Source organism: Mastigoproctus giganteus, chromosome 13 (genome assembly GCF_048544385.1).
Source record: "Mastigoproctus giganteus isolate SK-2022 chromosome 13, ASM4854438v1, whole genome shotgun sequence".
Taxonomy (NCBI): domain Eukaryota; kingdom Metazoa; phylum Arthropoda; class Arachnida; order Uropygi; family Thelyphonidae; genus Mastigoproctus; species Mastigoproctus giganteus.
Genome location: NC_143587.1, coordinates 28,035,969 through 28,062,868, shown reverse-complemented (window position 1 = coordinate 28,062,868; position 26,900 = coordinate 28,035,969). Strand labels below are relative to the sequence as shown.

General features: G+C 37.4%; 1 protein-coding gene across 2 annotated transcripts in view; it reads right to left on the bottom strand.

Annotated features, from left to right (window-relative positions):
- The window catches only part of zormin (spectrin and immunoglobulin domain-containing protein zormin), a 264,807-nt gene that overhangs the window by 169,902 nt on the left and 68,005 nt on the right, over positions 1-26,900 (bottom strand). Inside the window, exons 2-4 of one of the 2 annotated variants that reach the window (XM_090387636.1) lie at positions 9,001-9,123; positions 8,576-8,767; positions 1,233-1,341 (exon numbers count right to left, since the gene is read on the bottom strand). In XM_090387636.1, the coding sequence (XP_090243762.1) occupies positions 1,233-1,341; positions 8,576-8,767; positions 9,001-9,123 (424 nt within the window). Of the gene's footprint in view, positions 1-1,232; positions 1,342-8,562; positions 8,768-9,000; positions 9,124-26,900 lie in introns of those variants that run through there. The other variant, XM_090387637.1, reaches the window with a different exon arrangement.

Here is a 26,900-nt window from a genome sequence, read left to right as displayed (position 1 = left end):
TACTACGCTGACAGTGGTAGAGAATGAAAAGGACCTGGGGGTAATTGTTTGTTTGTTTGTTGTTTGTGTGTTTATTTGGTTTTTAGGAGCATTAGCAACTAAGGCCATATTGCTCCGGGATATGCGGTGGTCATACCCTGACCTTTCCGCATCCTCCGGGGGTAATTGTGCAGGCAGATATGAAGTTCTCTGAGCAGTGCAGACAAGCTGCAAGAGTAGCTCATGGTGTCTTTTCAATGATATACAGGAATTTTTCTAGCAGGGATAGAGATGTGATTATTCCCTTGTATAAGGCATTGGTCAGGCCACACCTTGAGTACTGTATACAGGTCTGGAGACCTCATTTCAAGAAGGATGTAGAGCTGCTGGAACGAGTACAGAGGAGGGCAACAAGATTAGTGAATGGAACAAAGGGTTGCTCTTACGAAGAAAGGCTTAAGTTTTGCAAATTACAGAGTTTGGAGACTAGGCATCGGCGAGGTGATCTGATAGAGGTGTATAAGGCTTTGAATGGCTTGAGCATGCTCAATGCCGATGGGATTCTTCCTCTTGCTCAGAATAATCACCTGAGAGGGCATAAATTCAAATTGAGGAAGGACGGATGTCGGATAGATGTGCGGAAATTTGCCTTTAGCCAGCGGGCAGTTGGTTTGTGGAATAGACTTCCACCACTTGTTGTTGAAGTTGATAGCCTAAACAAATTTAAGGCTCAGCTGGACAGTTATTTCGAACGAACGGAGGGGTGAAATGGGAGTAGTGGTTGTGCTTTTTTTTTTGGCTGATGCTGAATAAGCTTGCTTTCTTGCATCATATGCCTCTACTAATGCTAATGCTAAAAGTCAACCTTAAGATTTTTGACAAATTTTTCTGTGCTTCAAAGGTCAACTTATATGCTAAATATGTGGTACTTATTTATTTATCATTAAGTTTATTTTTATTATCAAATTATTAAATTAGCATTAAATTTATTTCTATTTAAATTTTTTTATATTTTATTATTTATAACATTTATTAAAATATTTATTAATATAATAATAAAACACAGTGTATTATTATTAGGTATATTTTTAAATTTATTTATATTTAAAAATATACCTAATAAACCTATTAGTTTTTAAATTAGTAAATAATTTAATGGGATCTTTGAATTTTTTAATAATTTTTTGATCATTTAAATAGAACATAATAAAATAATTTAATTGTTAAATTCACACAGAGATATATATACTCACATTTCTTGGAATCATGATGGTGGCTCAAAAGAGTTTTACAAAGTTGCTCATTTAGTGGGAAATCAATATCATAAATTTCTTTTTCAGCTATATCCATTTTATGGGAAAACTAAACAAAGAAAGAATATAGATAAAATATTAATAATTTTATATAAAAATAATTAAAAACGATTTTATTGGTGTATATATAAATATTCACTCTTATTTTGCTTCTACATAAATTTTCAAAACCAAAGCCTTTTAATATTTGGTTAAAAAATTCCATTTAAAATCTTTAAAAAATTTTAAAAATTCACATATAACTAAAGATGTACATAAAGGTGAGACAAAGAGGAAGGTGCTTTGGTGCATCATTCACAAAAGGCATTGAGTATAAAAAGATATAAAAAGGTGGTTCAAAGTTGACCTGGACTTTTTTTTTTCTATTTTTTACAGAAAGTGTGTACACAACAACAAACCATTCTTTGTGAACAGATGATGGGAACACTGCTCTCAGCCACAGGTGATAGAACACTGCTCTCAGCCACAGATTATCCACAGAAGGGATAATCTTCAATGGAAAAGTGACTTTCATTAAATTTTGTGAACCACTGAAGAAGCCTTTGAATTCTGAAGAAATTTGAAAGAAAAAAATTTATGCAAATTTACTGCTCAGTACTTTCAAACTGATTGTAGATAAATAGGTGATTAATTTAGCTAGTGCAGGGGTGGGGGAACCTTTTTACCTTGGAAGGCCATATTTTATTTAACCAAAATACTATTAGTCAGCATGCTGAGAATTTAATATATACAAAAAAATTTATAATTTTGTAGGCATATTTACAATTTTAATTACAGCCTGTCATTGTATGAGGAATTTAAACAAAAAAATTAGTGAAGACATTTATTTGTTTAGCAAAGATGATAACAAAACTAAAAATGTACAAACTTTGACAACAAACCATTTAATGACTTTTCTGTGACTGCTTAATGCCAGATAGTAGTCTGATATTTGGTTCCAACATTGTTGAGCACAGTTTTAATTGGTCCTCCAAGTGAATATCCTTCATCTGAGATCTTAAGCTTGTTTTAATTTGTGTCATATATGAAAATGCTGATTCACAACAGCAGGTTGTGCCAAACAAGATAGCATTCAATGAGCATGTTGATCTAGATGTCGGTATTCAACAGCATTTTTCCATATTTGAAGAGGATCCTTTTCGCATCAAATAGAGACTTCAGAATATTATCTTCTGAGAGCTCGATTAATTCCATCTGTAAGTCATCAGGTTCTTTTGAGACATCAGTCAGGTGTGGTTGAAAAGCTAGTTTCAGCGTGAGACCATGTTTCTCAAAATCAGCATTGTATTCTGCAATCAGGGAGTCTAGAACAGCTGTGTATTCTTTCATGTTGCATTTCCGTAATTTGTTTCTATCCTGTTCATTAATTACTTTTGCCAGTTCAGGAAAGTGTTCAGCTGAAAGTTCCGATCAGGTAAGCAAGGTTTTTAAAAACGTCAGCTTTTTCCGAAATTCCTGTATTTTAAGCCACATATTATATATAGATTTGGTTTTATCTTGCAAAAAAATATTCAGATCATTATGCTTTGACATTATATCACATGAAAATGCATTATCTCTGCAGAATTCCACTTTTGACAATTCACACTGTTGATTCAGTTCCTCAAAATTGTGATTTGTTTTTACAAAGATAAAAGTTTGACAAGGTTGTCCCAAGTATTTGTCCTTGGGACAACCAGCGCACTTTAGAATAATATGGCAGATCCACGCTGAATGTTTCATCATTAAGCTGAAGCATGTTGCGAGATTGGCGATGTTGTGATGTATTTGCTCAAACATAGTTAACAATACCTATAACTTTATTTAATGTGTCACTTCAAACAGTAGATTTGGCACACAGATCCTACTCATGAAGAATACAGTGAAAGGAAATCAAAGTATCTGGATCTGGCAATTCTTTCTGTAGTAACACAACAAATCCTTCATATTTTCCTCTCATGGAAGGTGTGCCATCTCTGCGCATACACTTACTAAAGTACATAAATTCAGTTTTGCTTCACAGCATTTTTCTTTGAAGACGGTGAAGATGTCAATTCCATGTGTCATAGCAGTAAGGGTACCCAAAGCCAGTAACTTCTCACGACAATGAAAATCCACAGAATAAAAAATTACTGGTTTGACATAAGCACTGGGAAAGGAAAAATGAAAGTAGGTGTGTGTTATAAGCCTAATGAATCTGATGAGTATAATGAGCAATTGTGCAGAGAAATAGAGTGGGCCAGTAATCAGCGTGTCTTATAATGGGGGATTTTAATTTCCCAGAGATTAACTGGAATTTGTGGGTTGATCACTCACACACTAGCAAAGCTTTTGTGGATTTATTGAATGATTGTTTTCTACAGCAGCATGTCTGGGAGGCAACTAGAGGGAGTAATACCCTTGATCTGATTATCAGCAGTGATTTTTCATGCATTAAGAATCTGCAGATAAAGGAACTACTAGGTGGCAGTGATCACAGTGTGCTGAAGTGGGATTTACTCAAAGAGGTACCTACCATCAGGGGTAAAGGGAAGAGTTTTTTGCATTCGTAAAGGTGACTACGGTGGTCTGAGACAGTATTTAAATTCTATACGGTGGGACCAACTGATGATGTTATCTCAGGGGCTCACATCTGGTGAGTATGGGCATGGCACACCCAGGGTCCTGAGCTGGATATCATCATTCTTCTCTTTCTTGGTGATTCCCTTCTACTTCTCTCTCTCTCTCTCTCTCTCTCTCTCAGGGTAATTTAGAATTTTTTTTTTTTTTGCTGGTGCAGCATAAGCCTCAGGCTTTTTGCACCATAAGGCTAATAATAATAATAACAGCAAATTCAAAATGGGAAGCATTCAAGGAAATAATCTTGGAAGCTACTAGCCTTTTCATACCAACTAAGAAATATTGTTCAAGATTAGGGCATAAATGGATGTCAGATGAACTAATTAGACATGTGGCAGAGAAGAAAAATGCATGGGATATATATAAATTAACAGGTGACACAGAGGCCTATGATAGATATAAGCTGGTCTGTAACCAAGTCACAAAGGAGGTTAGGCAGGCAAAGGCAGATTACGAGAAATCTTTGGCAAAGGATGCCAAGAAAAACAGCAAAGAGTTCTTTTCTTATGTAAACTCTAGAAGGAAGGGGATGAATCAGATTGGTCCACTTCATATCGATGGTTCAACTGTTGATCCTGCTCAGGTAGCTAACAAACTAAATGAATATTTTGCATCTACATTCACACATGAGGAGTTATTCAGGGAGAGGAATGTCAGAGGTGTATTAAACTCTGGCAGTATGCTAGATAATCTTGTAATAACTGAGAGTAAAGTGGAGGAGAAATTGTTGAAGATAAACATAAGAAAGGCACTTGGGGTGGATGGAATCTATCCGGTTATATTAAAGGAGGCAGAAAAGGATGTAAGAAAACCCTTAGCAATAATTATGAGAGCTTCCTTGGACTCAGGGGAGGTACCTATGGACTGGAAATGTGCAAATGTGACCGCAATCCACAAAGGAGGATCAAAGGGAGACAGCTAATTACAGACCTATTAGTTTAACTTCTGTTCCAGGAAAATTAATGGAGGCACTGGTTAAAGAAGCATAGCAGGATCATCTAGACAAGGCTTCAGTTATAGCTCGGACACAGCATGGGTTTGTTAAGGGGAAGTCTTGTCTGACCAATTTGATTGGATACTATGATGTAGTCACAAAGGAACTGAATGCAAAGAATAATTTTGATATCATATATTTGGATCTTAGAAAGATTTTGATACTGTTGCACATGGAAGACTGCTGCACAAATTGGAGCAGTGTGGCATTGGAGGCAAATTGTGACTATGGATAAAGGGATGGTTGAGTGGGAGAACACGGAGAGTGGTAATCAATGGACACTGCTCTTCATGGACTAATGTTATTAGTGGAGTCCCCAGGGTTCAGTGTTGGGTCGATTGTTGTTTTCTGTATTCATTAATGATATTGATGATGGTATATCAGGCTTAATGTCCAAGTTTGTAGATGATACAAAGGTCAGCAGGGCTGTTAATGATACTAATGACAGTACGCTGCTGCAACAGGATCTAGAAAAGTTGAGCAGATAGACTGAGAGGTGGCAACTGAAGTTTAACATTGACGAATGTAAAGTATTGCATATGGGAAGCAGTAACCCCAGAGTAATGTATCAACTGTGTGATACTACACTGACAGTGGTAGAGAGTGAAAAGGACCTGGGGGTAATTGTGCAGGCAGATATGAAATTTTCTGAGCAGTGCAGATGGCCTGCAAGAGTAGCTCATTGTGTCATATCAATGATATATAGAAATTTTTCTAGCAGGGATAAGAAGTGATTATCCCCATGTATAAGGCAATGGTCAGGTCACACCTTGAGTACTGTATGCAGGTCTGGAGGCCTCATTTTAAGACGGATGTAGAGCTGTTGGAACGAGTACAGAGAAGGGCAACAAGATTAGTGAATGGAACAAAGGGTTGCTCTTACGAAGAAAGGCTTAAGTTTTGTAAATTACAGTGTCTGGGGACTAGTCACCTATGAGGTGATCCGGTTGAGGTGTATAAAGCCTTGAATGGTTTGAACATGTTCAATGCTGATGAGATTCTTCCTTTACTCAGAATAATCGCCTGAGGGGGCATAAATTCAATTTGAGGAAAGACAGTTGTAGGATAAATGTGTGGAAGTTTGCCTTTAGCCAGCGAGTGGTTGATTGTTGGAACAAACTTTCATCTGTCGTTGTAGAAGTTGATAGCTTAAACAGATTCAAGACAGAACTAGACAAACATTTGGAGCGAGTGAATGGGTGAAATGAGAAGGCGTGTTTTTTTTTTTTTTGGCTGATGCTATATAGGCTTGCTTTCTTGCATTATGTGCCCTTGCTAATGCTAATGCTAATATAACACCTGCACTGAGTCAGTAATGTGAGTTAATTCATCCAAGGCAATCGAATAATAAATTTCTTCGCTTTGGCATATTGCATGAAGCTGTTCTGTTATATTACAGGCTAATTCATGTTGCCAATCAGTTATGATCCTCCTTGAAAGAGGTAGTTGTTTGTACTTATTAACCTTTACTGAATCTAGTTTTACCCCACGGACTCATATCTAGTGAGTATAGGCTTGGCACGCCCAGGGTCCCGAGCTGGATATCATCATTCTTTTCTTTCTTGGGGATTTCCTTCCTTTTCTCTCTCTCTCTCTCTCTCTCAAGTTAACTCAGATATTTTTTTTAGCAACTGAAGACAGAACCCTGGGGGACTCCACTAATAACATTAGTCCACAAAGAGCAGTGTCCATTGATTACCACTCTCTATTTTCTCCTACTCAACCATTCTTTTATCCATAGCAGCAACTTGCCCTTAATGTCATACTGCTCCAATTTGTACAGTAGTCTTCCATATGCAAGAGTATCAAAAGCTTTCCTAATATCTAAGTATATAATATCAATATTATTTTTTGCATTCAGTTCCTTTGTGACCACATCATAGTATCCAATCAAATTGGTCAGACAAGACTTTCCCTAAACAAACTCATGCTGTGTCTGAATTATCACTGCAGTCTTGTCTAGATGATCCTGCAGTGCCGCTTTAACCAGTAACTCCATTATTTTCCCCCAGAAAAGAAGTTAAACTAACAGGTCTGTAATCATTCATATCACCCTTTGATTCCCCTTTCTGAATTTCGGATACACTTGTACATCCCCAGTCCATGGGGACCACCCCAAGTCCAAGGATGCTCTCATAATAATGGCTAAGGGTTTGCTTACTTCCTTTACTGTGTCCTTTAATGTAACTGGATAGATCCCATTTACCTCAGGTGCCTTTCTTATGTTTGACTTCAACAATTTCTCCTCCACTTTGCTCTCAGTTAGTACAAAATCATTTAACTCTCTGTTAGAGTTTGATAACCTTCTGGCCTTCAGTTCCATACAGAATTCCTTATGTATGAATGTAGATGCAAAATACAAATTCAGTTTGTTAGCTACCTGAGCAAAATCATCGACAGTCGAACCGTCGTTTTCAAGTGGACCAATCTGATTCATCCCATTCCTTCTAGAGTTTACATGAGTAAAGAAATCGTTAATGTTTCACTTTGCATCCTTGGCCAAAGAGTTCTTGTAATCTGCATTCGCTTGCCCTAACCTCCTTTGTAACTTGATTATAGACTAGCCTATATCTACCATAGGCTTTTGTGTCATCTGATAATTTATATGCATCCCATGCATTTTTCTTCTCTGCCACAAGTCTCATTAGTTCATCTGACATTCATTTAGGCATAAACCTTGTATTTCTCAGTTGGTATTTAAAGCCTAGTAACTTCCAAGATTAATTCCTTGAATGCTTCCCATTTATAATTTGCTGTTGTTAACATCATTATCAGTTGGTCCCATCATATAGAATTTAAATACTGTCTGAGACCACTGTAGTCACCTTTCGAAAGCAAAAACTGTTCCCTTTACCCCTGATGGTAGTTACATCTTTGAATAAATCCCACATCAATACTCTGTGATAACTGCCACCTAATGGTTCTTTTATCTACAGATTTTTAATGCATGGATAATCACTGCTAATAAAGAGTATTACACCCTCTGGTTGTCTATCAAACATGCTGTTGTAGAAAACAGTTATCCAGTAAATCCACAAAAGTCTTGCTAGTGCGAGTGACCAACCAACACCCTTCTTACAATACAGATTTAGTCTGCAGTGTCTATTATTTGTTTGGGCTAATGAAGAAGCACCTGTGTGGACAGAATGTGTAGTGTCTTGAATTGGCTATGCACACAGTCTACTTCTTTCTATGCTGCTGGCATCGGTGCCTTGGCACGATGTGGCAAAATGTATCAATGCAGTGGGATAATATCTTGAAAAATGATTAATAAGTTTGGTGATTCTGGTATGTGTTTTTGGAGAGCAATGAAAATCCAGATCAACAATGAACTACTGATCAACAATGAACTACTCTCATATAACACAGGTGTCATATTCATATTTCACCTCAGACAACAAAATGTTTAGGCCTAGCCCTATATATATATATATATATATATATATATACATTAAATACTATTATACATACATAATATATAACTGAAATACATAATAATACTGAAATTATAAATAGATAATAATGCTGAAATTATAAATACACAATAATACTGAAATTATAAATACATAATATATAACTGAAACCTGTTAATACATATCCTTAATGTACAGTTATTTCTCTCTTTAGCAGAAGCTTTTGAAAGAGGGTATTTACCAAATATTTACATTCGCTACTCACAAGAAACCGATACCTCTTTGGCTTTGGTATGAAAAATGACAGCTCTCTCCAATATGGTCCTTCGATGTTCTAGTTGTGCATTAAGATCTTTCCAAGCCAACCCCAAATTTTCAGCCATAGCTTCATAAACTTCTGCTTGGGGTTTTTGATTAGCTATCAATTCATCAACTTGACTCAAAAGCTCTTCTACGGGACTCTGTTTGCTCTAGAAAAAAAGAAAAAGAGTGGATTAATCAAAATGGCTTTATAAAATAAGTTCTATAAGTCATTTCCTTATTATTCTCAGAACATCTCAATATCAAAAAGGTAAAAATAAAGAAAAATAGCTATAAACAAGGAAAAAATTGCCATTAAACATATTCAACATTTTACTATATTTTCTGAAGTAGTCAGTATCTAAATCTAGTTACTGCATGCATATTCCTTTATATACCACACCTGTAGTTTCCGAAGTGCCTCGTCATGTTGTTGAAGTAAATGGACAGCTTCCTCTAAAGTTGCTCCAATTTCTGCCATTGAAGGATCCATTTCTTGAATCTTCAGCTGCATACTTTTCTTGCTCTAAAAAATAAACAAATACATAAATGAAATATAATAAATAAACTGCTCAGTGGTGAAAGACTAGATTTGCCATTAGGAGGAAATGAAGAGTCAAGGAAGGAGCATAAGGTAGTTTCACCACCAGCTCCCATCCAAGGCCATCTTGATTCTACCATCCATACAGTCTACTATAGAACAGTCTACTCTTTTTTCATTTTTTTAAAATATTATAATAAATATTATGGTACAAAATTAAAATAAATACAATATGCACATCACAAATAAATAGCAATAAAAAAGCACAGAAATAGCAAAAGAAGCTATAGGCTTTTGCTGCACTGGCCAAAAAAAAAGCAGATAAGGAAATACAAATTATGCACTTCTCTCCTCACGTAGGTAACTAGCATTAGCATTAGCATTAGTAAAGGCACACGATGCAAGAACACAAGCTTATATAGCATCAGCCAAAAAAAAACCTCATTTCACCCATACACTCAGTCCAAATGTTTGTCTAGTTCTGCCTTGAATCTATTTAAGCTATCAACTTCTAAAATGACAGATGAAAGTTTGTTCCAGCAATCACTACCTGCTGCTAAAGGCAAACTTTCACACATCTGTCCTACAACTATCTTTCCTCAATTTGAATTTATGCCCTCTCAGGCGATTATTCTGAGCAAGAGGAAGAATCCCATCAGCATGCTCAAACCATTCAAAACTTTATACACCTCAATCAGATCACCTCGCAGGTGCCTAGTCTCCAGACACTGTAATTTGCAAAACTTAAGCCTTTCTTCGTAAGAGCAACCCTTTGTTCCATTCACTAATCCTGTTGCCCTTCTCTGTACTCGTTCCAGCAGCTCTACATCCTTCTTAAAATGAGGCTTCCAGACCTGTATACAGTACTCAAGGTGTGGCCTGACCATTGCCTTATATCATTACCTTATAACTATCCTGTTGACCTTTGAATTTCTTCAAACTGGCTGCCTTGACTACCTGTGGAGGCAACTTGTTCAAATAATCAACAACTTGCTGGGTGAAAGAAAACTTCCTGCAATCTAGTCTAAACCTATTCCCTGTAATTTGAATTTATGGCCCCTACTTCTGGAATTATTTATAACAGTGAAAATTCTACCTTCATTCATTTTACTAACCCCTCTCAAAGCCTTATAAACCTCAATCAGGTTCCCTCTAAGATGCCTGGTTGCCAAGCTCTGAGCCTAATCGAAGTCTTACTTTGTACTGTCGCCCTTTTGCCGATCTCACTATGTGAGTTGCCCATCTTTGGACTCTTTCATAAAGCTCAAAATCTTTTTTTCAGATGAGTTCTCCGTACTTGGACACAGTATTCCAAATACAGTCATAAAATTGCCTTATACAATAGGATTATGACCTCCCTATCTCTACAGGTTATTGTTCAATAAGTCATCGACAGGACACCATGGGCTTTCCTGGCCTCTTGTTTACGCTGCTTCATATTTTGGAGATATTTCACATGAGTTTGGCATTGCATTATGTAATGCACTTCAAATAAAAAAAAAATTCCTCCATAGCTATTTATTTGCAATGTGCATATTGTATTTATTTTAATTGTGTACCATAATATTTATTATATGTTAAAAAAATGAAAAAAAAGTAGATTGTCCTGTAGTAGACTATATGGATAGTAGAATCGAGATGGCCTTGAATGGGAGTGGGTGGTTAAACTATCTTATGTCCCCTTCCCTGACTCTTCATTTCCTCCTAATGGAAATGGAAAGTAGCTTCCTTGCACTATATGGCAAATATTTATATTATACTAACACTAAGCATGTTTGTAGGATGCTTAAACCAAAAAAACTAAAGCTATGAGGCATCAGTATAGTGTGTACCGGTAATTGTGTGTATTGTTCAGTTGGTTTGCTGTTTGCTAGATGAAAAACCTGAGTTTCCAGAAGAAAAAAAAAAAATCCTTGGCTGAGAATTGAGGTGAGTGGTAGTGATTTCAGTGTGAAAACAATATGTGTGTGAATACTTTGTTGGAGGGTAGTGTATAGTTAATGATAATCTTGTCATATTGATGTCCAGAATAGGAGAGCAAAAGTCACCTCAGGATTCCACTACACAAAGAGCCCCAGATAAAGGGTAGGAAAGCAACGGTCACCTCAGGAGCCCAACACGCAAGAACCCTAGATCTAGGATAGAAAATTGGCACAATTCTATTGGCTATTGGAATTAATCCTTGACTTATAAATTAACTGCTGGTGGCACCTGTTATCTGCATGCACATCAGGTTTCTGGGAGCACTGGCAAGAGGAATCTGTCAGCAGGTAAGAATTTAATCTCTATGTATTTACTTAATTTAATATCTGATTCTATTATAATAATTCAAACCTAGGATTGTAATTGTAAAATCATAATATTGATAATTGTAATGGTAATAATGGCAATTGTAATCTTAATATTGATAATTGTAATTATAACATTGGTAACTGTATCTAAATTTGTAACCCTTTCTATTTTTGTTCCCCCAACAGCACGGTCTGATGATGGGTATCAGTAAGATACCTGACATGTTACCTCAATGTATGGTAGTTTAGGCAAATAATTTAATAACTACTGTATATTATTAATTTCACATGGTATAATAATAATCTTAATGGAAAACAACACGTAACATCCTTCCCTAACTAGATTAAATCTTCTTGTCAATTAATTAATGGTAAACTCCTCTAACCTACATAGCCATGCTAGAATATAAGCAGAATAAAATCTAGGATTTAGTTAGCAGCTGTTCTCCCTGTCGGTAAACCGCTTGTTTCCGGAAAAAATTGAAAACAATAACTGCTGGCTGCACTCATATTTAGTCATTGTGATTGGACTGTAGAGGCCTGTTAGCATGTATTGTGATGAGATGAATTTCCATTTACACTCTTTCATACAGACAATAAGGCTAAAGTGTGGAGTAGAATAATGGCTTTTCAGAACAATACAGACATTTTACTTACATAGTTCTAGGAAGATATACCTAATTCCCAGTAGAATTAGTATAGGCAGTCATAATCTAGCTCAGAAATTAGGCAGATAGCACCATCCGCATCCTCCTTTCCCTCTCATTTTTAGCCCTGTGTGGCAGAAATCTCAAAATGTGATGGCTCCATCATTTGCTATCCTTACTGTACTATGAGTGGATCAGAAGTTTGGGGGGGGGGGAGATTTAACATTTCTGGGGCCCCCATTTGGTGTAAAATTACTAATGTATTCAGTACTTGTAAGAAAAACTCTAAGTGGTATTTTATATTCCTTATTCGGCAAACCTACTTGCAAGAATATTACTTATGTGTTTCAAACTAGAATTGACTAAAAATGTTTTTTTGCCAATCCTAAGCCATCTATCAAAGAACAGAAGGAACATCAATATAGGAATGGTCAACAATGGTAATGTGTGATAGGTAAGTCTCTGCCGTAAAAAACTCTTTGCACACACACACACACACACACACACACACACACACACACACACACACACACACACACACACATCAAAGGACCTATGGTATTCCAGCTAAACATTCCTAGAGCCTCCACAGTCTGCACTGTCTGCACCCTGCCATGGAATCCGTTGCCTCTTCTTGTTATAAACATATCTATCCATCAGCATGATACAAAAAGAAATGAAATTCATCTAACCACCACATCTTTTTCCTCCTTTGGTGAGATGCAGATATATGCAATGTCAGGAAGGGATGTTAAGTTGGTATCCGCACTGATACCATCCCATGGTGGGTACAATGACTAGCCCAAATCTCGACTATCCCATGTTGCACTTTGCAGTCAGTTGCATCACCATGAAAAAATTGTCCTGTTAGTCTGCACAGCTGCTGCCATCATCTCTCATTTCATCCTGTTCATTCACCATTACTTTTGCACCACAAGTTTTCTATAAGCTGATTGTTTTTCACCTTGTTCATCACTCCAGTCCCTCACAGGCAGCGCAGTGATTATAATTACTACCTTCCAAACACTATACATAAAAGGCCAGGGTTCAAATTCCTACAGTGATGTAAGGAACTTTTATGGGCTATTATTCAGAACATGGCTCAGTTAATTAATATCAGGCAAAACTAGCAAGAGAGAGAAAACCCTTATTTCTCCCAGAAACTCCCTTTTTTTTTTTTTTGTAAAGCGAACAGGCAAATTAACCAGACAACACACAAAATTTGTAGATAAAATACACTTGGGTGTATGAGATACCACTCAGATCACCTACCTAATACACCTAATGAAAAATCTTGTCTGCCACTTCTCACATAGTGGCAGGCTGGGAACAGCCAACCAAACATGTTGTCTTGGAGATGAATAAGCCTCCTCACCTTGCAAGAATAATAACACCTTGGTGAAAGACATGTAACACTACCTTCAAGGTGTATAAATACCCATGCATTGGCTGTTGACTAAAGTTCATCTGACCAAGCTTTTATTTGTGTAGTGTGGTCCACTTGCTCCTATTGGGATAGATGATTGTACTTTGTCCTTTCTATGTATTTTATATAATACAGTATATATTTTTATTAATTTATATTTCATATAAAATATATATTTTTAAATATTTTGTATATATATATAAGAATTAAAAATAATTAATAGAAATAATTAATAGAAAATACTAAAATTTTTGTATTTTCTATTAATTATTTTTAATTCTTATCATTATATTTTTGTATACTGTTTTTGCTGCCTTGATGCATTCAGGTAAACTTACTGTTTCTCTTTCTTTTTTCTTTTTCTTACATTTTATATATATATATAATGAATATTGAAAAGCAAGAAAACATGAAGAAAACATTAACATTATTATTATTTTTTTTAATTTAACAAACATAGATTTTTTAATTCGACAAATTATCTTAATGCATTTGTAGGGCCTAATGCATTTTCCTCAGTAATAATGCATAATTATCTTAATGCATTTGTCTCAATTAATAATGGTTTGGCCGGGAGGAGGGTAACTGCTGGGGTTCCATATTGGCCACTTACCCCCATGGCTGTCTTTTTCATTAGGCACTACATCTAGAACCCATGACATTTTTAGGGCCGATGAAAAAATAGGGACCCAAAAAATATAATTCAGAGAGAATTCAATGATTTTATTCCAACAATAAAATTCTACAAAGTAATTTTTAAACACAGATCTAAGATAAATTTTTCTTTGGTCTTTTCTGTTAGCAAAATCATTAACATCTTTTAAAGAAGTGCTGTGCGAATGATTTCGATACTAAATAAATGTATAGAAACACTTTCGAATTTATTTAAAAACAAAAAAATTAGATTCAGCACAAGGATACTTTAATATGTCTAATGTAAAGGATAAAGTCTTTAGATCAAACATATTGAGTAGCGAGGCCTTGGAATGAAGAGTACTTAAGGCCTGATTATTCTACTTATGCTTAAAGCCAAGACTGGAGGGAATCGTCTACAAAATTATTCTAAAATGTATATCCTGCTTCTCTGCTATTTATAAAGAGAAAATCTTCTATGCACACAAAACACAAACATTGAAAAAACATAGCTCTAAATTCATTTCCAGCCTTTTTACAGAGTTCTGTATCATCACAAAACACCACAGTGAAGTTGAATTAATATTCTGGTCCTGCTCTATATAAGACACAACACATATCTACCCCCACATCCCCAGATATGAAGGTTGGATCTGCTTCAGCTTGTACAGTACAAGAGCAGTAGAATAGATGTGTGTGTTTGTATTCCACTCCCCCCCCCCCCGGATCGGGTTTGCTAAAGTACCCAATCTTGTAAACAAATATCTAATGCCACATCAAATTCAAGCTGTATTCCATGCGCACTTCAACATGGCTGAGTTAGTTGGTCTCAGGCAAAGTTAGCACGGTTTTTTTTCCTCCCAGAAATTCAGATTTTTTGTCCAGCAAACAGCAAATCAACCAGAGAACACATGCAATTTAGAGACATATTATATTGTTGTTGTTATTGTTATTTGGTTTTTAGGAGCATTAGCAACTAAGGCCATATTGCTCAGGGATATGCGGTGGTCATTCCTTGACCTTTCCACATCTTCCGTATTTGGTACATATTATATACACTCCTGCCTAAAAGTTTGGAATTATAGCATATGACAATGGTTTTCATCAATTTTTTTTTTTTAAATTAGCTATGACAATATAAGATTTAATATAAAAAAAAACGTATTACAATGTATTTTAAGATTTTTTGTTAAGCACTGAAATATTTACAGGTAACCCTCATATAACACGGTAGTTAGGTTCCTATAGAATGTCATGTTGTGCAAAACCGTGTTATTCAGGACTTACGAAAAGTGGGTTTATGTTCCAAAAGCTAACAGCCTTTGGAATGAAAAATACACTATTTCATTAACAAAATGTTGACAAAACTAACAAAAATACACATTCTAGATTTTGTGTATCTTCTACTCTCTTTAAAAAATCAGTAATCTGGGTTTCTTTGCTTGATAAATCTTTGTGAATTTCATCGTATGGAACTAAGCATTTTTTGAAACTCCCTTTTGAACTTTGTGCTCCTTTCATTCAAGAATCTGCATTCAAAAAATAAGATTCTAATTGCTTGGCTAACTTTATACCTTTCCATATGCTTTTTAGTGTAAAATTTGGAAGTTAAGAATTTTCAACTGTGCTATCATCCTCTGAATTGATTTGGTTTTACCTCTGATGCCATTTCAACCAAATCCACTTTGCCAGCCTCTTTTTCTACCAGTAATTCAAGAATTTCTTGAATGTCTTCAGTAATCATATCTTTTTTTAATTTTTTTTAGAGCATAGGCGACTAAGGCCATGTTACTCTGTGTCTATTGTCTATAAATTGTGTGTGTTCTCAGGTCGATTTTCTGTTTTGCTGGACAAAAAAACCTGAGATTGCCTGAGCCCAACTAACTCAGCCACGTTGTGAAAAATACCCATGAAAATTCCCCCCCATCATCAACGGGATTCGAACTCAGGACCTTTCCACCCAGTGTGGGGAGGAGGGCAATTCTATCAAATGTATACTTGCGTGTACACCAATGCTAGGAGTTTAGTAAATAAATTTGATGAATTTGAGGTATTGCTCAAAACATCAAAGGCAGATATTGTGGGGATTTCAGAGATGTGGTGTCACACAGATATAAGGAATGCAGAACTGGAATTTGGGGAGTACAATGTCTACAGAAGGGATAGACAGGATAGGAAGGGAGGAGAGGTTATGCTATTAGTTAAGAAATACATAAAATCCAAGGAAGTGAAGCCAGTTGACATTGCTGGACAGAGCAGTGTCGAGTCAGTTTGGTGTGACATAAGCATTGGGAGATCAAAATTGAGAGTAGGAGTGTGCTATAGGCCTAATGACTCTGATGAGTATAATAAGAAACTGTACAGGGAAAGAGAGTGGGCCAGTAAATCAGAGAGTCTTATAATGGGGGATTTAATTTCCCAGATATTGACTGGAATTTGGGGGCTCGTCACTCACACACTAGCAAGGCTTTTGTGGGTTTATTGGATGATTGTTTTCTACATCAGCATGTTCGGGAGGCAACTAGAGGGAGTAATACTCTTGATTTGATTATCAGTAGTGATTCTTCATGCTTTAAGAATCTGCAGGTAAATGAACCACTAGGTGGCAGTGATCACAGTGTGCTGAAGTGGGATTTACTCAAAGAGGTAACTACCATTAGGGGTAAAGGGAAGGGTTATTGCTTTCATAAAGGCGACTACGATGGACTGAGACAGTATTTAAATTCTATACAGTGGGACTAACTGATGATGTTACCAACAGCAAATTCAAAATGGGAAGCATTCAAAGAACTTATCTTGGAAGCTACTAGGCTTTCATACCAACTAAGAAATATTGTTCAAGGTTTAGGCCTAAGTGGATGTCAGATGAACTAATGAGACATATGGCAGAGAAGAAAAATGCATGGGATACATACAAATTAACACGTGACACAGAAGAATATGATAGATACAAGTTGATCTGTAACCAAGTTACAAAGGAGGTTAGGCAGGCGAAGGCAGATTATGAGAAATCTTTGGCAAGGAATGCAAAGAAAAACAGCAAAGGGTTCTTTACTTATGTAAACTCTAGAAGGAAGAGGATGAATCAGATTGGTCCACTTGATATTGATGGGTCAACTGTTGCTGATCCTGCTCATGTAGCTAACAAACTAAATGAATATTTTGCATCGACATTCACACATGAGGTGTTATTCAACTCTGGCAGTAAGCTAGAGAATCTTGTAATAACTGAGAGTAAAGTGGAGGAGAAATTGTTGAAGATAAATACAAGAAAGGCACCGGGGGTGGATGGGATCTATCCAGTTATATTAAAGGAAGCAGCAAAGGAAGTAAGCAAACTCTTAGCCATAATTATGAGAGCTTCCTTGGACTCAGGGGAAATACCCATGGACTGGAGATGTGCAAATGTAACCCCAATTCACAAAGGATGATCAAAGGGCGACACAAGTAATTATAGAGCTGTTAGTTTAACTTCTGTTCCCGGAAAATTAATGGAGGCACTGGTAAAGAAGCACTGCAGGATCATCTAGACAAGACTTCAGTTATAGCTCAAACACAGCATGGTTTTGTTAAGGGGAAGTCTTGCCTGACCAATTTGATTGGATACTATGATGCAGTCACAAAAGAACGGAATGCAGGGAATAACTTTGATATTATATACTTGGATCTTAGAAAGGCTTTTGTTGCACATGGAAGACTGCTGCACAAATTGGAGCAGTGTGGCATTGGAGGCAAATTACTGCTAGGGATAATTTGATTTTTTTTTGATTTGGTAGTTGTTGGCGCATCGACTTCTGTGGCCATATTGCACCTCCCAAGGTTTTTGCAGTACTTTGATCCAAGCCCGAGGCGGGAATCGAACCCGCGACCTTTGGGTTGCCGGGCAGGTACTTTACCCACTCGGCTAGCCCGGTCGGCGCTAGGGATAAAGGGGTGGTTGAAGGGGAGAAGACAGAGAGTGGTAATCAATGGACACTGCTCATCGTGGACTAATGTTATTAGTGGAGTCCCTCAGGGTTCAGTATTGGGTCCATTATTGTTTTCTGTATTTATAAATGATATTGATGATGGTATATCAAGCTTAATGTCCAAGTTTGCAGACGATACGAAGGTTGGCAGGGTTGTCAAGGACACTACTGACACTATGCTGCTGCAACAGGATCTGGAAAGGTTGAGCAGATGGGCTGAGAGGTGGCAAATGAAGTTTAACATTGACAAATGTAAAGTACTACACATGGGAAACAGCAACCCCAGAGCAACGTATCAACTCGGTGGTACTACACTAACAGCGGTAGAGAATGAAAGGGACCTGGGGATGGTTGTGCAGGCAGATATGAAGTTTTCTGAGTAGTGTACACGGGCTGCAAGAGTAGCTCATGGTGTATTGTCGATGATATATAGGGCGTTTCTAGCAGGGATAAGGAGGTGATTATTCCCTTGTATAAGGCAATGGTCAGGCCACACCTTGAGTACTGTATACAGGTCTAGAGGCCTCATTTCAAGAAGGATGTAGAGATGCTGGAACGAGTACAGATAAGGGCAACAAGATTGGTGAATGGAACAACGGGGTGCTCTTACGAAGAAAGGCTTATGTTTTGCAAATTACAGTGTCTGGAGACTAGGCACCAACGAGGTGATCTGAAAGAGGTGTATAAAGCCTTGAATGGTTTGAGCATGCTCAATGCTGATGGGATTCTTCCTCTTGCTCAGAATAATCACCTGAGAGGGCATAAATTCAAATTGAGGATAGATGTGAGGAAATTTGCCTTTAGCCAGCGGGTGGTTGGTTGATGGAACAGACTTCCATCCCTTGTCGTGGAGGTTGATAGCCTGAATAAGTTTAAGGCTCAGCTGGACAGGTATTTCGAATGAACAGAGGGGTGAAGTGGAAGTGGTTATTTTTTATTTATATTTTTTTATTTATTTTTTTTTGGCTGATGCTGCATAAGCTTGCTTTCTTGCATCAAATGCCTCTACTAATGCTAATGCTAATGCTAAATGTGCTACCACGAGGGTTTCAGTAGTCATATCATCAAAACCTTCCCTCCTACCAACATAGCAAGTTCTACTATCGTACTGATTCCTGTCGGTTCAACCATATTCCCTGAATGAACCCACACGCATTTACTGTTGACGGTTTTACTTCTTTCAGCGATAAAGTTATGGTTCTGATACAGCATTAACATTAGTAAAGGCAAGTGATGCAAGAAAGCAAGTTTATATAGCATCAGCTCACAATTGAGAAATATTTCCATGCTTCCATTACTTCAATAGATTCAGAATCAATTTTTTCCAAAATCCGTTGTAACGATTTTCTGATGGAATGAGTTTTAAAGGTGGACATAATGCCTTCATCTAATGGCTAAATGAAAGAAGTTGTATTAACCTAGTACAACCGTGGTGGTAGGAACAAAACTTCAACGTTTGGATGACTTAAATCTTTTGGATGGCATGGTGTGCTGTCCAATAGTAATAAAACTTTGAAATCTAAATTTTTCCACAAGTTCAATAGCACAGAATGTAACACGGGGATTTCCCAACAAAATAAAATACAGGGATTTTTCAATGGTTTTTTTGACTAGTGGGTTAACAGCGGGGATTCAACAAGAGTGGAAATGTGGAAAAAAGAGTGGAATTACTTCCAACATTACAGCAGGGTTTCTCCCACACAAAAGCTCAAAAATACCCTGTTATGCGAAATTTATCAAAATTCTCTAACCGTGTTAGAGCGAAACCATGTTATATAAGTACCGTGTTGTGTGAGTTAACAGCGGGGATTGATTGCTGCAATTTATCAATCGTGCTAGAGCAAAACTGTGTGGTATAACTCGTGTTGTAGAAGTACCGTATTATATGGGCGTTTCCTGTACAGCAAAAACCATTGAAATGATTAATATTAACAACTAGACTGATTTTTCATCAAAATATCCTCCTATATATTTCTGTATATTGAAACAATACTCTCACTTTTGCAACTATTCTAGAATTGACTACAATGTTTAAGAATCATCTACAATGTTCTACCATATTCAGCAGTCTTTTTTACACCTTTATGGAATATTCTTGAATTCTAGAAATTTCTTAAATATTTCTGAAATATTATTTCAGTTTTTTGATTAATTTCAGATTTTATACATAACAGAAAATATTTTAATAAAAATTGGTAAACCAATTGGTCCTATTTTTATAAAAACTTTGAAAATTAAGAAAAATAAAACATGATTTCAAACTTTAAGGCAGCAGTGTATTAGCCAATATGACCTAAGTTGCTCATAAGCCTGCAACAACAAACCATTACACATGTGGAGATTCTACAGAATACTGAATTTTGGTTGGTATAATCACTGCCCTCCTCACACCGGGTGGAAAAGACCTGAATTTGAATCATGTCAATGATGAGAAGTTTTATAGAGATTTTTCATAATGTGGCTGAATTAATCAGTCGTAAGTAAGTAAGTAAGTAAGTGAGTTAGTAAGTAGGAAGCAGGGTTTTTCCTCATGGAAACGTGGATTTTTGTCCAGCAAACAGCAAATTGTCTACAGAACACAAGCAATTTAGGGCCATATTATATACCACACAATATGACCAAAGTTGGTGATACACCTAAAACCTAACAACATCCGCTGAACTTTGTTTACTAATATTTTTCCCACTTGGTGGAAAGATGTATGATCTAATGTATGTATAGATAAGTATTTATGCATAAGAGGTGTGGCAATAAAGTTCACAGACTGGTGCTGTTGAAGTCAAGTTCAATGAGTTTGAAAATAAACAGAAGTGATATGTTGTAGTTCAAACTTCCCCCAACAGATGGTGGTAGGGTTGACAGGTTGCAAGTACCACCCAGTTGCTTTAGTAGTGCTAATGTTCCATGTCATGATTTTGCAATGGAACAATGAACAAAAAACAAATTTTGCTGTAAACAGGCAACAGAAATGTATGAAATGTTAAAAACTAATTACGGTGATGTAACATTAAGTTGTACCTGTATGTTTGAATGGCATAAGTGGTTCATACAGTGCTCGATAAAATTAACAGATCACATAGAAAATGTGGTATAACTCGTGCAGCTTGTGATGAAGCAGGACAAAATTTGGTATGGTGGTGTACCAATCATAGAATAAAGATGAAATGAGGATATAGTGAGAAACTTCGGACAGGTATAAGGGACATTTATAGGGGTTGTATAAGAATTACCAAAAAGTCGCATTACTGAAGTCGATACAAGATGATTGAAAATATGGTCACATGCCAGTTTAGGGTATGATCCCCTCCAATGGATAACCAGGCCTGACAGCACTGAACCATGCTTGATATAAGGGTGTCTATAAGATTCTGTGGCAACAAATCCCTTTCCTCCACCAGTCCTGCAGACCTTAGCTCACCAAGTGCTGAGGAATTGGTTATCAGCATGCAATGCAACACTCAAGAGCATCCCACATATATTCGATTGAATTTGAGTCTCGTGGTCATGCTTGCCAAGGCAGTCATTAGATATCTACAGTTTCAAGGTATTCCACCACCACTTCAGCTCTACGTGCAGTGGCACTGTCATGCATGAAAAGAAAATCTGGGTCAACCTCACCTCACCACTAAAAAGTTGCATATAGCATTCAAGGATCCATTCTTGGTACCTCTGCACAGTTCCAGTACTCCTATCAAAAGCATGGAGGTTGTGGCCATTGATCATTATTCTGCCCCACGTGAGAACACTGCCTCCACCGTAAGTATCCCTTTCTCTAATGTTGGAGGGATGATAATGTATTCCTCGTTGTCTCAAGATGAAATAACATCTAGAATCTGTTTGTAGGCTAAAACGAAACTCATTAAAGAACAGAACTGTACCTCATTTGCCAGAGCTCCATGGCACTGGTTTCGAAGAGCTCTGCAGTGGTTTGGGTTTAATTTGATGTGAACCACTAGCTTCCTCATGTAGAATCCACTTGAATTGAGCTATCTGAACACAGTTCTGGTTGGAAATATTTTCACCTGTGGCCACTGCAACCTCAAGAGACGATTACAGGACATCATAAGGTTCTGTCTTACTGTTAGAGCCAGATAGCGATCTGTTTTGGTTTTGGTTGATGCAGCCCTTGAGCAAACTTCACCAGCTCTTCTTTTAATGGTTCCTTCCTCCTGAAACTGCTTCCATAGTGCTGAGATGCACTGGGTGACTCATTAAACTGCAATGCCTGGCTTCGAGTCATCCAATGGCACACCATCTCAAAGAATCATCTAAATGACAATGACTTCCCATCCTGAGTACTGGAGATGTGGCTATCCCACTGAGTAGGCCAAAAAATGGGAATGAAGTAGAGCTGTCACAACACATGTTTTTATAGGGTGCCAGAATGCCTATTATATAAAATATTCGCCTTTGGCGACACTGTTCACAATAATATATATTCCTGAAAAACATTTTGTTCTATTAATTTTGTTGAGCAGTGTAGATGGATGTGAAGATGTTCACCACAACCCAAAAAGTGGGCATCCATCAACCTCTCTAAAGCAGGACAGAGTTGTAAAGTTCAGGAAATTTTGACAAGGTATTGTTGTTTGGCCCTCAGAATGATGGCTGATGAGGTGGATTTAAATAAGGAGACAATTCATCAAATTCTGCATAAAGATTTAGGGTAAAATATGTGAAAAATTTGTGCTCCACAGCCTCACTGGTGAGCAGAAAACAGAACAAAGAGTGTCATTATGTAAAGACTTCATCCAGACTTGCCAAGATAATTCCAATTTCTCTGACAGTAGCATCATAGCATGTAGTGGACTTCAAAATTATCAACAAGGCCCAAACAGTTTCGTTTACATAAGTGCAGGATCAAAACGATGCGATCATGTTTTTCAACACACAGGGTGTGATTCACAAGAAATTTATATTTTAAGAGGAGAGAATCAATGCTACAATCTATGTACAAGTACTGCAAAAACTATCGAAACACATTTGCCAGATGAGGAAGCAATTTCGAGAGAAAGGCAGCTGGTTCTTGTTGCATGTCAATGCCCCATCCATTCCGTAGTTGCTGTGAAGACATCCCTGACGAAACATGGCACTGTACAGACAAACCATCCACCCTACGCTCCCAATTTGGTCTCAGCAGATCTCCCTCTTTCCCAAGGTGAAAACTGCCCAAGGAAAGAGAGTGGAGGATGCTGGGGCCATAAAGAGAAACATAACCTTTAAACCGAATATAATCTCTTTGGAAAAATTTCTGAAAAGAGTCAGCAAAGCTGACTCTTTTCAGAAAATTTTTGAATGGTGTAATAAGTACATTCAATCAGATAGTGATTACCTTGGATAAAAATAAAATCATTTTTGAGCTCCTTCACTTTGTGTTCTTTTTATTGCGGCAGTTCGGAATTTTATTACCACACCACGTACATGTATGTATAAATACCTATCTTCGCATATTCATAAATGTACGAAGAAAATAATTTGAAAACAAGTCACATCCGACTTCAATTTCCTGGTCGTACTTTGAGTTACGAATTCACTCCCTTGCGTAGGTAAACTGGCTAGTCAAGTGTATATGGAGGTGTGTTTAATATCCGATTTGAGACAGACGTTGGTAGTTTATACGAACTGGTTACTGGTTTTCACTTTCCTTCGGCCGAAATTCTATCGAATACAAAACACTTGTGTTAATAAATTATTCCAAGTTTTTATTACTTAAAATTCGGTGCCTTTGTTAATCCAAGTTAGAGACAGAGAGGTAAAAATCAACAGATGTTGTGGTTATTGGGTTTTAGGAGCATCGGCGACTAAGGCCTTGTTGCTCCGTGTACATTGTCTGTAAATTGCGTGTGTTCTGAGATCGATTTTCTGTTTTGCTGGACGAAAAACCTGAGTTATCGGGAGAAAAAACCACGATAGTCTCGCCTGAGACCAACTGAGACGTTGTGAAAAAGACCCATGAAAATTTATTCGTCATCAACGGGATTCGAATTCAGCTCTTTTTCACCAGGTGTGGTGAGGACCGCGAACCTACCAAATTATCCCAGGGGCTCATATCTGGTGAGGGGCTTGGCAAAACCAGGGTTCTGAGCTGAATAACATCATTCTTCTCTTTCTTGGTGATTCCCTTCTATTTCTCTCTCTCTCTCTCTCTCTCTCTCTCTCTCTCTCTCTCTCTCAGGGTAATGATTTTTTTTTTTTTTTGCTGGTGCAGCATAAGCCTTGCACCATATGGATAATAATCATAATAATAATAATACATGGCTCACGAACGGACGCTCTTCCCCGAGACTGAAGGATTCATGCTGGCCATCCAAGACCAGGTAATCAACACCAGAAACTATAGAAAATACATCGCAAAGGAGCCCGGAATGTCAGATGACACATGTCGACGATGCCACCTGGCCTCAGAAACGATCCAACACATCACCGCGGGGTGCAGGGTGATAACCCAGAATGAGTACACTCATAGACACGACCAGGTAGCCAGGATAATACATCAGAAGCCAGCGAGGAAATACCAGTTGACCAAAGAAAGTGTACTATACTACAAATACAAACCCCAGGCAGTACTAGAGACCCGAACCCACAAGTTGTACTGGGATTGGGCCATAATAACGGATAAGACCATCCCGCACGATAGACCGGACATGACCTTTATGGACAAGATGGAAAAGGCTACCTACCTGAATGACATAGCGGTGCCGAACACTAGCAATGTCCAGAAAACCCATGAGGAAAAAATTAGGAAGTACGCGAACCTGAGACATAAGATCAAGGAGATGTGGCATATGCAAGAAGTATCAACCATCCCAATCATCGTGTCAACCACCTGTATGGTACCAAAAACTCTACATAGCAGCCTAGCAGCAATAGGTCTCTCAGAGAACACCTACAAGGAACTCCAGAAAGTCGCAATCCTGAACACCTATAGGATAGTCAGAGATTTCCTCGACCGACAGTAACACCAGACATTACAACCACCCCGTGTACTTGGTAGCAGTACTCGTCACGGAGTGGAACCCCCAATCAGGGAGAAATAATATAAGAGCAACAACAACAATAATAATAAATAAATACAGGAGATCAAAGAGATGTGGCATATGCAACAAGTAACAACCATCCCGATCATCGTGTCAACCACAGGTATGGTGCCAAAGATCCTACATAACAGCCCAGCAACAATAGGTCTCCCAGCGAACACCTACAAGGAACTCCAGAAAATTGCAATCCTGAACACCTGTAGGACAGTCAGAGAGTTCCACGACCAACAGTAACACTAGACATAACAACAACCACCCTGCGTACTTGGTAGCAATACCCGTCAAGAGGTGGAACCCCCAATCAGGGAGAAATAATAATAATAATAATAATAATAATAACTGTACAGATAATAATAATAATATCTGTTGCCCTCGTGTACCCACGAGGGCAACAGATATTAAGCAATTTATTTTATTTATTATATTAATTTGATTTTATGGTATTGTATATAAAATAAAGCATCTTGTCTCGTGATAGGAAATAATCTGCCTTTTTAGTAGCACACTCGCGGGTAGTAGCTGGAACAAACTTCCATCTGTCGTTGTGGAAGTTGATATCTTAAATAAATTCAAGAAAGAACTGAACAAACTTTTGGAGCGAATGGATGGGTGAAATGGGAAGTGTTCCTTCTTCTTCTTCTTTTTTTTTTTTTTTTTCCTTTGGCTGATGCTGTATAAGCTTGCTTTCTTGCATCATATGCCTCTACTAATGCTAATATTCCAACGTCTCATATTTTTGACGCCCTTTTATCTGGAGGGAATGTTGGGCCATATTGCGCCGTATATAATATATCTGTAAATTGTGTGTTTATGGTCGATTTGCTATTTACTGGACAAAAAACCAGAGCTTTCGGAAGAAAAAACCATGCTAACCTCGCCTGAAACCGACCAACTAAGGCAAAGAAGATTTATCGGTGTGAAAAAGATCGATAAAGATTCTTCCCGTCATTGACAGAATTCAAACTCAGGTCTTTTCCACCATATGGGAGAGGACGGTGATACTATCAACTGTGCGATCTACGAGGGCCAAGAAGGAATGGGGAACCATGTAAAGCGTAATATTTAGTTCTTAGAACGAGGTTGTTGATTAGGGTGAAGTTTCCTACTGAAAGCTAATTTCCAATAGAGCAAACCAGAGATGCTCTAGCATCCCTGACAAGTTCTATTGGATTGAGATGCAAGAATCCGGCCCCCATTCCTATCTCATCTTGATAGTCACGGCTGTAAGGTATCGTGATGAGATCCCTATTCCTATTCGCCTTTTCGTTGGAGCTGTTGGACCACACTTTGTTTTACCGGGCGATATTGCATGTTTGGGCACCATTTTATTTCCTATAGTTTTACAGTTATTGCAAAACCAATTTTGCAATAACTGTAAAATTGCTTTTGCAATAACTTTTTATGTCACAAACATAGTATCATATGCTTGTGACATAAAAGCGCGGTTTATAGTAGCTATCATTCAAGAAGCCAAAATAAAGAACTACTCAGTCAACTTCAAAAGCCTAACACTATCAGACTGATTTTGAAACTTGCCATCCTGATTTTGAAATAACCATAGACTGATTTTGAAATAAAAATCAATTCAAACAGGTTGGTGCATTTGTGTATTATTAACAAGAGACCATTTTTTTCCCTGGTGCAGCTCACCAATCTATCTAAAACAAAAAGATGTGGAGGTAGTGTTTGACAGCAAATTCAAGTTTCGCTACCACATCCATTATCTACTATCAAAAATATAGCAAGGCCTTTAGGTTCTT